The sequence below is a fragment of the Mus pahari genome, chromosome 2 (assembly GCF_900095145.1).
Source record: "Mus pahari chromosome 2, PAHARI_EIJ_v1.1, whole genome shotgun sequence".
Classification (NCBI taxonomy): domain Eukaryota; kingdom Metazoa; phylum Chordata; class Mammalia; order Rodentia; family Muridae; genus Mus; species Mus pahari.
Genome location: NC_034591.1, coordinates 42,063,241 through 42,075,676, shown reverse-complemented (window position 1 = coordinate 42,075,676; position 12,436 = coordinate 42,063,241). Strand labels below are relative to the sequence as shown.

The following is a 12,436-nucleotide window of genomic DNA, read 5'->3' as shown; positions in this document are numbered from 1 at the left end:
GGGTTTCTCTGTATAGTCCTGGCTGCCCTGGAACTCACTTTGTAGACCAGGCTGGCCTCGAACTCAGAAATCCGCCTGCCTCTGCCTCCCGAGTGCCTCCCGATTAAAGGTGTGCGCCACTACGCCCAGCTCCTGTAAAGACTTTTAAAAGTGGCTGTAAACTGGGAAAAGATCACCTTTTCCTTCAAAGATGGATAAAAAGAGAGGTCGGCAGAGTGATCGGGGCAAAGTCAGGGCAGGAGAGAAGAGCAGGTAGAAACAGCATGCCTGTTTTCAAAAGGAGAAAACAGGTCTCGCACTCATGTCCCTTGGTCCACACACGCTCTCTATGAACACATCAGCCTGCTGCTGTGCCCTCTGCTGCCTGGGCATACTTTGGTTTTAACGTCCTATTTTCAGACTGCGGGTTAGTCCCAGGAAGGAAGTGCAAAAGCAGAGTAAAGGGCATGAAGGACGGGGCTGGGCTCCAGGTCTTTCAGAGTCCTCTCAGCTTCCTAGCCGCTCAGCCTCGGGGGCCTAAGCTCACACACAGCAGTACAACTTCCTGTTCTGCTCATGCGCAGGAGGTAAAATAACGAGGCTGTAAATGTGTCCCAGCAAAAGAAACTCGAGAAACCCATTCGGAAGAGGCATTTCCGTAGACTGTGTCGTATGTGCAATTCAAACACAGCTTATAGGTTAAATTGGGGTTCATATAAAATAAGTTGTCATTTCCTTTTTAATCCCACATACCGTATATGTTAGATTTGAATCACCGGGTCTTTTTACTTCAGGTATTCTCTGCACGGTGTTCCACAGTGGAAACAAAAATTAAAAACCAGAATCAATTTTCATACTTCACATACTGTGCGAAATTGATCCTATTGCTGGTGGCGACAGAGGAAAAGAATGCAAAGATAAGCTGAGAAGATGCGCTTAAAGCTGGGGACTGTGGAAAGGGGAATTGAGTCAGCTCCCACGTGATGAATGCTGGTGACATTACACAGTTATCCCTGGTCATCAGGCCCCGGAGCAACTTGGGCTGCCAGATTCTATTGCTTCGAGCTGCCTTTGCACTTTCGTCCTACTTGGAGGCTGCAGAACAATCCTCCTTAGTTTGTGTCAAAACGGACCCACAGACATCCAGTGGAAGAGGTGATGCAATCCGTCTGTTTTGCAGCTGGAGAAGTTTAAAATTGAATTGAAGGTGAAATGCACAGATGATCCACGTTGTATCCATACTAAGTCAGGGGCAGCATCAAAACATGGTGGAATATAGGGATTTTAGGGTGCCATCAGGGGCACTTAGCGTGCCATCAGGAATGCTGGTCACAGGCGTGGGAGTGCTAGGCAGTCACCCCACTCGGTGTGGGATAAGAGAGATGCTAATCATTTTGTATATTTTCTTTATCCAAGCATATTCTAATGAGGTTTTAATGATGTCACTTCCAAATGTTCCACGACTTTAGCTTGTTCGGTTATAATAGAACTAAGCCAGGCGAAACTCAAAAAAGGCCACCAACTGTATTTTCAGCTCTTGTCAACATCCCAGGGCTTACATATTCCTTTGTGTTTTTTTTTCTTATTTGTAAATATATTTTCTTATTTATGTTTTATTCTTATTTATAATCCCCTGGCTTAGAAATGGCTTGGATTTCTAAGCCACTCCAATAAGACAGAGACCGGTATCTTGCATTCTCCGAGGCTTGCCTTACGAATAATATTCTCAACACCTTAAGAGTACCTTTCTTCTCATCAAACAGATCTCCATGTGTTCTAGATCCTGAGACCTTCACCAGTCAAGTGTGAAGAGTGAACAAGTTCAAGTAACTTCTTCCCAACTTCCTTTCATCCCCACAAGCCAGGAAAGGAATCCCACACTTCCTGAGAGGCCAGCTTGCTTCAAGAGTATTTGGACACCAGCATCTGACTATTCTCAACCAAAGGAAGCTACCATGGAAAACCGCAGTCAATTCAAATGATCTCTTTTCCTTTCTTATGAAAATAAAAGAAAATAGATGACACACACAACCTTCCCATATTTACCATTCCACTTCCACAAATTCTACTTTGATGATTTTTTTTGTTCTCACATTTGCATCGAAAGTGAACATTTTTCATTGTTGTTATTCTCTGAACAATGCCCTATGTGTAATCACTATATGTGTTATATTTTCATCGCATTAGGTATGATACATGATCTAGAAGAGATTCCAAATAGGTGGGAGGGTTATACGCAAAGACTATTCACAGAAGGGAGTTGGGGGATCTGCAGGGAGCACTGGAAGCAATGCTCTGTGGGCACTGAGGGATAGCTACACTGTGTCATTATAAAAAAGAAAACGTGACTGGCTTATGCTGCATGCACAGTCCGCATTAGTGTATCTCCCATGAGTTCGGTGCTGGATAATGAGCCACAAGAGACTAAGGCAGCAAAGGGACAAAGAAGAACACAGGAAATTAGAGCGGGACTCAGGGCCTCCCATCCATCCGTTCCTCACACCACTATGGGCCATTTCCTGGAAAGACACAGTTTCCTCTCTTGGACTGTGAAGGAATTCACCTTTCTCACTCTTGGTCAGGCAGCGACAGAGAGTGTTGAATAAGGTAGTGAGTCTAAAGTTGAGCCCAGCACCTGCCCTGTGTTCAGCTGCTGGAGAGAGCTAGTCGCTGTTTGTCTTTTGGCCTCTCAACCTTCATCATCTACTAATTTTCTTTCAAATAATTTATTTAACAACTTGTCTCTTAATTTTCTCTCCAAATGATAGAGATGAAAACATGTGATGACTAATGGCGTGCATAATAAATGCCCTCGCCATTCTCATATTTAGAGCCATCTGCGAATCCCATTTTGACTGGCTTTGCAAAAAACAATTTCCAGCACATTCTACTTGCAGTCAAATGAAGTGGCAATTTTCTTAAAATATGGAGCAGTTTGGTGCTAGGCAGAATATGTATTCACACTCATAAACATAAACATTTTTAATGTAGCATTTAAATATGGGCTATGTGACTCAAAAATGCTCCAGAAATACAAACAGAATAATTTCAAGAATAAAGGGATCTAACTAAAGATTGAGAAAAGGTAATAAAAAGAGACACAGAAGCTGAGGATATGATATGAGATATTTGATCATGGATAAAATCTTGTTGGTTTTTTTTTTTTTTTAACAGTTTGAAAGGAAGAAAATAAGGAACATTGCTCGTATGTCGAGTAACTTTGAGAGTTAGTTATTATTCTAACCTTGGTCCAGCAGCTCCGGACCTAGACCACCACCAAGCCTTTCTTCCACAGTGACAACGCTGTATCCATGCTGAGCAAGAAGGTGCTGGTGTGTCTGAAGCTCTGCTCTGCCATAGGAAGGAGGTCTGTGGAGGATGGCCCTTCTGCTGTGACTGCCGAAGTGTCTCTCAATCGATTCTTCAATCTAAGGGGGGAAAAAAAGGGCATAAAAATCCAGGGTGAAAAAAAGCAGTACATTTCCACTGAAGGCCATCCCGAAAGTTATCTTTCTATTTCCTCTAAGGATGAAACACAAAAACCCTGACAAGGATGCAGACAATTGTAGGCAGGCACGGAAGGTGAACTGAATGGCCCTCACTGTTATGAGCAGATGAATGTTTAAAAACACAGAGAGCTCTTTGGGGGGAAAACCTGCTGCCTCAAAAGACAGGGAAGCTGTAAATGTAAATTAACAGTAATGACTGTCATCAAAGGAGTCCCAATCACCTTACCTTTTAATTACATCTAGACAAATATCAGAGGACTGGACCTGTCCTGGGGACACTGTTGATAAGAGGCAAAGCTGAAAGGCTGTCAGGGCCATCTATGGTGGTGAACACTGATGGTTGACAGGATCTAGAGTCACACGGCAGACAAACCTCTGGGCATTTGCACAAAGGAAGTTGCTGAATTGAGTTAACTGAGGCGGGAAGCCTCCTCCGCAACATGGGCAGTATCATTCCATTGGCTGTGATTTTGAACTGTGTATAAGAAAAAAGCAAGCCAAGATGAGCGTGTGCGTTTCTATCTCTCTGGGCCTGTATCTATCTATGTACCATATGACCAGATAGTTCATGTCCCTGCTTCCATGCCTTCCCAGCAACTGGAAGCTTGACTAAGTTGACTTCGTCTTGTATTTTGTTGTGTTGAGGACAAAATTGACCAATCCTCTGTTGTTTTTCTCAATTACGATAGAGCAAGGTTGGCGGCATCTTCATGAGCCTACAAGAGCTGCTGAGACTTAACGATTCAGGGTTCTTCCCATAGCAGCTTATCACTCCCACAAACATTCACTCTTCTTTCCTCACCGCCGTGCTTAGGTTATTCCATGAATAAAAAGTGGTTTTGAATACACAAGTAGAAAGTGGCAGAAATTCAAATTCATGCATAATCTCTTACTGGCAGACTTACTGAGGACTTTTCTGAAACTCAAGAACAAGTTTTGATAAAGTGTGGTCAGCTTAGTCTTGGCGATGTTGAGTGTAGACTTTATGCAAGAGGCATTAAAGGCCAAAGAAGAGGAGACCATGGAAAGGGGCAGGGAAGTAGCAGAATCACTTCTTTGTTTGTTTTGTTGTTATTTTTTTTTTAATTTTTCGTTGATTCTTTGTGAGTTTCACATCATGCACCCCAGGCCCCTCATATCCACCCTTTGCCCTTGCAACCTCCCCACCAAAATAAAACATACACACCACCATCACCACCACCACCAACAACAACAACAACAACAATACCACCACCACCACCACCACCAACAACAACAACAATACCACCACCACCACCACCACCAACAACAACAACAACAACAACACCAACAACATACCAAAGCATATGAAACATTTGATCTTGGAAGCTATGGTGTGTCAACTGTGTCCCACAGTGTATTCTACACACCTTCACTTGCAAATGTTTATTGCTGTGAGCCACTGGTCTGGTTCAATGTCTCTGGCTTCTGTGACACCAATATTGGCTCCTCATCATGACTTCTGGTGGTCATCCTGTTGTTGCCTCGTGTCATGGAGATCCTGCAGCTTGGGATCAGCAGGATTGACCCTTTCAAGCATCCCAACTGTTCAGAGATGACATTGGTTTTGGGGTGGACAGATTCAGACATCTGGATCTGGACCTGGCTGGTAGCTGAGCTGTTTAGCCTGCTGGCCCTCCCTTATCTGCACATACGGGCAAGCTCCCCAGCATGGCTCTGGCTAGGCCAACCAATGTTGCCATCAGCAGGAGGCAGGGACAGCTCTCTTGCTCTCATGCCCTTGGGGGTGTGGCTCACCCCCACCCATGCCTTTAGAATCAGCTCCACTGTGCTGCCTAGTCAAGGTACAGAGCCCACTCTCTCAAGTGCTGCAGCCTGTGAGGAGATGGGCCAGCACTCCTGCTCTCACACTCTCAGGGCTGGCTCACCTGCACCCCCTCCACCAGGGCCAGCTCCACCATACTGCCCAAAGGAGATAACAGGGCCACTTCTCCTGACTGCTATAGGAGATGATGGACCATGGGGAGAGGGGGCATCACGCTCACACCCACACCATCTCATACCAGTCCAGTAGTGGGGCCAGCTCTCCTTCACTCTGTCCTGGGGGCTAGCTTACCTGTTCCCCCTTAATCAGGGCCAGTTCTACTGTGCTGCCCAGGTGAGGAACAGGGCCCGCTCTCGGGAGTGCTGCAGCTGACAATGGACAGGGCCAGCTCACTTGCTCTCATGACCCAGGGGCCTGCTCTCCAAACTGCCCCAAATGGCAAGGGACAAGTGGGAGAGGGCAACGCCCCTGTACCCTTACCACCTCAAGGCAGATAGATGTGTGGCAGGGACAGCTCTCCCATTGCCATCAAGCTTGGAACTGGCTCACCTGAGCCCCAGCCACCAGAGTCAGCTCTGCTAAGCTGTCCAGGAGAGGTTTAGGGCCTGCTCTCCTGAGTGAGGGGAAGGGATAGCTCTCCCAAGCTCATGACTCTGTAGGCAGCTTTCTGGACATGCGCTGGAGGCCTGGTCTGTGGGTGGCATGGAGATCTCCGTCTGTCTTCCTCCTCCCTCACTGCATTGCATAGCGGCTGGCGGGGGAGGGGCACTGTCTCTGCATCCCACAGCAGAAAAGTGGAGGAATCAGCTCTCCTACACTCGTACCCTTGGGCCGCCCCACCACCAGGGCTAGCTCCACTGTGCTTCCTGGGCTTGGCACAGGGCGCGCTCTCCTGAGTTGCTGTTGAGAGATGAGGCCAGACTCACGCATGGCTCTCAGCAGCATCTTGGGCTGAGACCTACCTCACCATGGCCGCAGGTGGCAGTGCTGACCATCACCACAGGCTACTCCTCTCCACCCAGGCGTCTCCAGCTTCGTCTCTCTTCATAATGCTTCAGCTGTTCTGCTTTTCTTTCTGTTCCATACCACCACATACTTGCATGTTGTGGTGACTCCTGTGGCAGACTGGTCGGTCACACGGCTGACGGGACCCTGGGTGGCATCCTTCAACTGTGTTGCCTGGTACGATGGCAAGTGGATGTCTATGGCCTGCTTGAAACCCGCACTGGAGGGCAGGTCTGTGGGTGGCATGGCGATCTCTGTCTGTCTTCCTCCTCCCTCACTGCATTGCCTGGGTTTGCTTTGCTTTGATTTGATTTGATTTGACTTGACTTGATTTTTATGAGTCCTAAGCATAAAACAACTTTGGCCACCAAGCCAGGTGTCAAGCTAGAATAAACAAAGGACTACAATCTGTTCTGCCCTGACTGATATAACTCAGGTGACCCTGATCACCAGCAAGGTGTCTCTTTGCACATTGCCCAGGAAACAGGAAATCACTTCAAATGGCAGTCGTCAGTGAACTTGTCCACTTAGTGGGTCTGAAGCATAAGAGGGCCGTGGTTTTTACTATTTAATCATTTTTCTTTTCTTTTTTCTTTTCTTTTCTTTTCTTTTCTTTTCTTTTCTTTTCTTCTCTTCTCTTCTCTTCTCTTCTCTTTTCCTTTCATTTCCATTCTTTTCTTTTCTTATTATTTCCACTAATGGATTGAGTTGATTTCACTTCATCTTTTGTTTTTTTTTTTCTAAGTTCGTGCATCTCTGTGTGTGGCTATGTGTGCTTATGTGTGGTGTCTGAGGAGCTCCGGGTTTCCTGGAGCTGGAGATTCAGGGGATTGAGAGCCATCTCACGTGAGAATCAAACTGAGAACCAAACTCTGGTCTCTGGAAGAACTGTAATTGCTGTTAACCACGGAGGCATCTTTCCAGCCCCTAAATCCACTCTTTTCTCAAGCACCCAAAGCTGTTAGAAGCTGTCTTCCATCACTGGTCATAGAACCCAATTATTGCTGTACCTGCTTCCCCATTTTGTTCTTTATATGTCACCGTGCCTTCTGCTTACAAAGCCTTTATCATCTCATCGATCCATCAAACGCCAACCAATCCCCAAACATTCAATCTCTGTCTATCTTTGAAAGTTTTAATTGAGATGCATATTTCTATTAGCATCTTAGTTAAAGTTACTATCGCTGTGAGGAAACACCATGACCACAGCAATTTGGGGAACAAAGGGCTTATTTGGTTTATAATTCCATATCACACTGTTCATCATCAATGGAAGTCAGAGCAGGAACTAAAACAGGGAAGGAATCTGGATGCAAAAAAAAAAAAAAAAAGATACAGAGGCCATGGAGGGGTGCCATATGGGGGCTTGCTCCCTATGTCTTGCTCAGCCTGCCTTCTCATGGAAACCTCGACCACCAGCTCAGGGGTGGCACCACCCACATCAATCACTAATTTAAAAAATGCCCTACAGGCTTGCCTCCAGCCCAGTCTTACTGGAAGCATTTTTACAGTTGAGGATTCCTCTTCTCAGATGACTACAGCTTGTGTCAAATCGACATAAAACTGTCTGTCACTATGAGGACTTGTGAAAGGATTCTACATCTCTCCTCCAGGTCGGTTCCTTCAGAGCTAGGCTCACCTCATTGGTTTGTCTCTAATGTCTACCCCAGCACACTGTACATGCCGTCGACTGAACAAGGGAGGGTGTTTAAATCGAGGAGCTGTAGTGCAGAATCAAAATCTCTTAGAGAAGCTATCCATGGAAAGAAGAGACAGACTTAGCTGGGCGTGGTGACACAGACCCAATTGCAGCACTCCGGAAGTGGAGGGAAGACTATCAAGGTCAGTTCAATATTAGCCAGAGTACACAAAGAGGCTTCCAAGAAATGAAGACAAGAGACGGGGAGGAGAAGGAGGGAGAGGGAGAGGGAGAGGGAGAGGGAGAGGAGGGGAGGGGAATGAGGGGGAAGAGGGGAGGGGAAGGGGGAGGAGAAGGATGAGACACAGACAACTCAGCTGCAAAGTATCGCTGCTTGCGACTGTATAGAGCAAAGCTTAGAGAAAGTCCAGAGCACAATCTTGTCACCTAGGCTTTCTAGCACCTTCACGTGACCTCTGACAGTATCTCTCTTCTGGGGGTGCTACCAGGGTGACAGAGTTAAGACTGGTAAAGTACTGAGAGCCATGCTTTCCACCTAGCAAGTCCTGTGCCCCGTGTTTTCTAAATAGTCAGGCATCATCGTACAGAGTAAGGAGCCAAGGAAATGTTCTGAATTTGAGCTATGTGTGACCCATACAAGTCTGAGGAGCGCAGCCAAGAGCGACAGAACATAATCACCTTCCGTATGGTGACACTTTGGGAAAAACATACTTCAGCAGTGATTTCCCCCTTGCTGAAGGATATTGTAATTTTATGGATGAAAAGGCTTTGTGTCCCAGTTTGCTTCCTGTTGCTGTAATAAAACACTGACCAAAACCATCTTGGGGAGGAAGGGATTATTTGGATCCCAGGATACAACCCCTCATTGAGGGAAGCCACTTAGAAACTCAAGGCAGGAACCCAGAGGCAGGAACTACAACAGAGACCATAAAGAGGCACCGCTTACTGGGAGGCACCGCTTACTGGGTTGCTCTCCACTGCTTGATTATCTTGCTTTTTTATACAACCCAGAACCACCTGACTGGGCATGACACTACCCACAGTAGGCTGAGGTCTTCACATCAATAATTAATCAAGAAAATACACACCCACCGCCACCACCACTTGTTTATAAGGCGATCTGAAGGAGACATCAGCTCACTCAAATTTCTTCTTCCCGAATAATTCTAGTTTGTGGCAAGTTGTCAAGTAACTAGCACACTATTTAAACTCCAAGGATGTACCTACAAAGTGGGACATGACTCCTGAGAAAAATGTATTTGAAAAGTAAACATATAAAGGGTGTGTGGAACTGTGCATAGCCTCTGTCCTCTGACCCAAACAGGGTTCTAGGGAATGTTTGGTCCTCACCAGGCCAAAGAATACAAACAGGCGTCTGGGTGAAGGGAGAAGACAGATGCTTCCAAATATATCAGTGCCACTCAAGTGAAATGCAAGGCTCCAGAATTTCTCTTCTCGCACTATTTTTTCCCTAACCACAGGACGCGCCTCTATTTCAGCCGGCTTAAGTAGAGCGGGGATCGGACATGAGTAGAGCGTGTCTCAAGGTCTTCCATCATTTCATTTTTGAGAGCTACCACTCCTTTCTTCACTCAACCAACATCGATTTAAGTAAGAGCACTGTAACTTTTACCAGTATATCTTATACTGGGCACATTTTAAATAATGCAGAAGCACTGGTCATGCTTTATTATAACCTCAATAACTTGTCCTAACATTCTAACTCACATCTGAGACTATAGCAAATAAAGGAAATAAGGTTGTCAGGAAAACGATGTTGCTTTATTCTGTAGTATAAATGTGTCCCTGTAATATTTATAACCCAGCGAATCAGCAGAGTGGCCCAATACCAAAGGGCAAGGACAGTTTTAGCTAGTCCAATAACAGGTGCACATGCTGCGTAAGTGAAACAGAAACTGCAAATAATTATGTGGATGGCACCGGCAAATGCAGGATTATGAGAGAACTAATTCTCTTGAACTAATGAACTTGTGCTTGCACTGCCAGTTTCGATGGAGTACCTTCAGTGGAACCATGCAGTTTGCCGCTGTTTCCCACTCCAGCATACCTTCAGGCTCACAGCCCTGCCGACCAGAATGTAGCAAGGCACAGGTTTTCATGCAGCAAACCCCTGAATTACTTGCTGCTTTCTTATTGAGAGATTTGTAAAGTTCTTCCCCAGACATTGAGCTGCTAGACTAGTGAGAATCCTTTTGTGGAGGAGTACATTATGTTTACTGGAAAGACTTTTAAAAATCTGAAATCTTTATATCACCTTAGATAAAGCATTGTAATTGTAATAAAGGACTGGGACTGTTTGATGGAGCAGTGTAGAGCAAAGGGAGAGCTTGGCTGATCATCAGAACACGGGCTTGAGTTCTGGCTCTGCTGCTCCATTTACACACTGGGCTGGGTGTTTTAACCTGTCTACATCCAAACGTTTTCATATGGATCGATGAAAGAACAAATCCGACTTCGTGAGCTTGTGTTGAAAGCAAATGATGATTTGATGTGAAAAAGCCCAGTAACACAATGTCCTACCATGAAATGATGCTAAAACGTACGTAAAATTGAATTATAAAATTGTAGTATAGCTCTCATTTTATATTAGGAATTCTCTAAATTGGTAAGGTTTGGTCTCTGTCGTGAAAAACAATTATAATAAACTATATCCTTGTGCTTGTGATGTTGTCCTTTATCAGGGTCATCATCTTTTATTATTCAAATAGAAGACTCTTTGTATTAAATTATTATGTACACATTTTTCCTTTTTTTACTGAAAATAATTTTCATGGAATGTATTCTGATCATGGATTCCTGTCCCTCTACCTATCCCAAATCCTTCCTACCTCCCCACCTATGCAACTCAGTGTCCTTTCTTTCTTTTTCTTTCTTTCTTTCTTTCTTTCTTTCTTTCTTTCTTTCTTTCTTTCTTTCTTTCTCTCTCTCTCTTTCTCTCTCTCTTTCTGTCTTTCTTTCTTTCTTTCTTTCCTTTTTTCTTTAGAAAACAAATGAACAAAAATCCAAACCAGAAAAAAATGAAGAAACACAGATACACAAAACATATTAAAACACAAAATCAGAGGCTATAACATAGAATTTAAAAAAGAAAGAAAGAAAATGCGCAAACAAAGCAATATGAGACAAAAAGTCTACAAAAATACCATTGAGATCATCTTGTGTTGGTCTTCGATTACCGGGCACAGGACCTGTTCTTAAGTGTGCTTTATATACCTAGGACTCCATTGGAGAAAACCATTTTGTCCTTTGCAAGCAGATGTCAATTGCAGATAGCTTCTAGGATGGAAGCCCACATCTGTTTTTCCCTGTCTGTACTGGGACCCCTTCTTGCTTGAACCTTTGCAGGCCCTGTGCTTGCTGGTGCAGGTTTTTGTGAGTTCACAATTGTAACAGTTCTATCGTGCCTTGAAGAAATGGTTTTCTTGTAGTGATCCATTGTCTAAGCCCATACCTGTCTTGAATTTCTCTTCTCCATAGCTTCCTGAGCCCGTAGAGGAAGAACTGCAAGATGATACGCCATTTAGGACGGAGTTCTCTAAAATCTCTCACTTTCTGTACATTGTCTACTTGTAGGTTCCATGTGAGTGCTCATCGGTTGCAAGAATCAACTTTTCTGATGCTGGGTGAGCAAGACACTGACCCACAGATATAGTAGAATGTTGTTAGCAATCATTTTATTGCTATGTTCCTTTAGCAGAATAGCGTTCGGTTTTCCTTAAGGCCCATGGTCTATCTAGTCTTAGGTTCTTAGTCACCTAAGCAACCAGCCCAAGTTCTAGTTCATGGAGTAGACTTTAAATCCAATGAGAGGTTGTGTAGTTACTTCCACAACTATTGTGCTGTGTGTACATTTTTATACGTATGAGTGTTTCCCTGCATGTATGTTTATGTGTACTACATTTATGCCTGGTGTTCCTGGGTGCCAGAAAAGGGCACTTAAATCCCCTGGAAGTGGAGTTGCACTTGGTTTTAAGCTTCTGTGTCGGTGCTTGGGACCAAATCCAGGTCCTATGTAAGGCTAGCGTGTGCTCTTCACTACCGCCGTCCAGCTGCACATTGGTTTGAAAAACTGTTATGCACTACTAAAATGTGAGGAGCAGAAAAAAGTCCTCCACTGTTTCTACCTTCACTGTTTGTTTCTTAGAAGTAACCTCTCCCTTCCTTCCTTCCTTCCTTCCTTCCTTCCTTCCTTCCTTCCTTCCTTCCTCCCTCCCTCCTTCCTCCCTTCTTTTATTCCTTTCAATGCTGTTTTTGAATTGTTATTGTATCTATTTTTGGAAATGCTCACATACACATACATTGTATTTTGACCATTCCCACCCTCCTTCCTGCTCAAACTTTTTCCAGAACTCCTCCACCTCCTCCTCCCAACTTCATATACTCTTCTTCTTCTTCTTCTTCTTCTTCTTCTTCTTCTTCTTCTTCTTCTTCTTCTTCTTCTTCTTCTTCTTCTTCTTC

General features: G+C 44.6%; 1 protein-coding gene across 1 annotated transcript in view; it reads right to left on the bottom strand.

Annotated features, from left to right (window-relative positions):
* The window catches only part of Cped1 (cadherin like and PC-esterase domain containing 1), a 259,149-nt gene that overhangs the window by 222,908 nt on the left and 23,805 nt on the right, over positions 1-12,436 (bottom strand). The window contains exon 2 of the mRNA XM_021190377.2: positions 3,224-3,407. Within this exon, the coding sequence (XP_021046036.1) occupies positions 3,224-3,407 (184 nt within the window). The remainder of the gene's footprint in view (positions 1-3,223; positions 3,408-12,436) is intronic.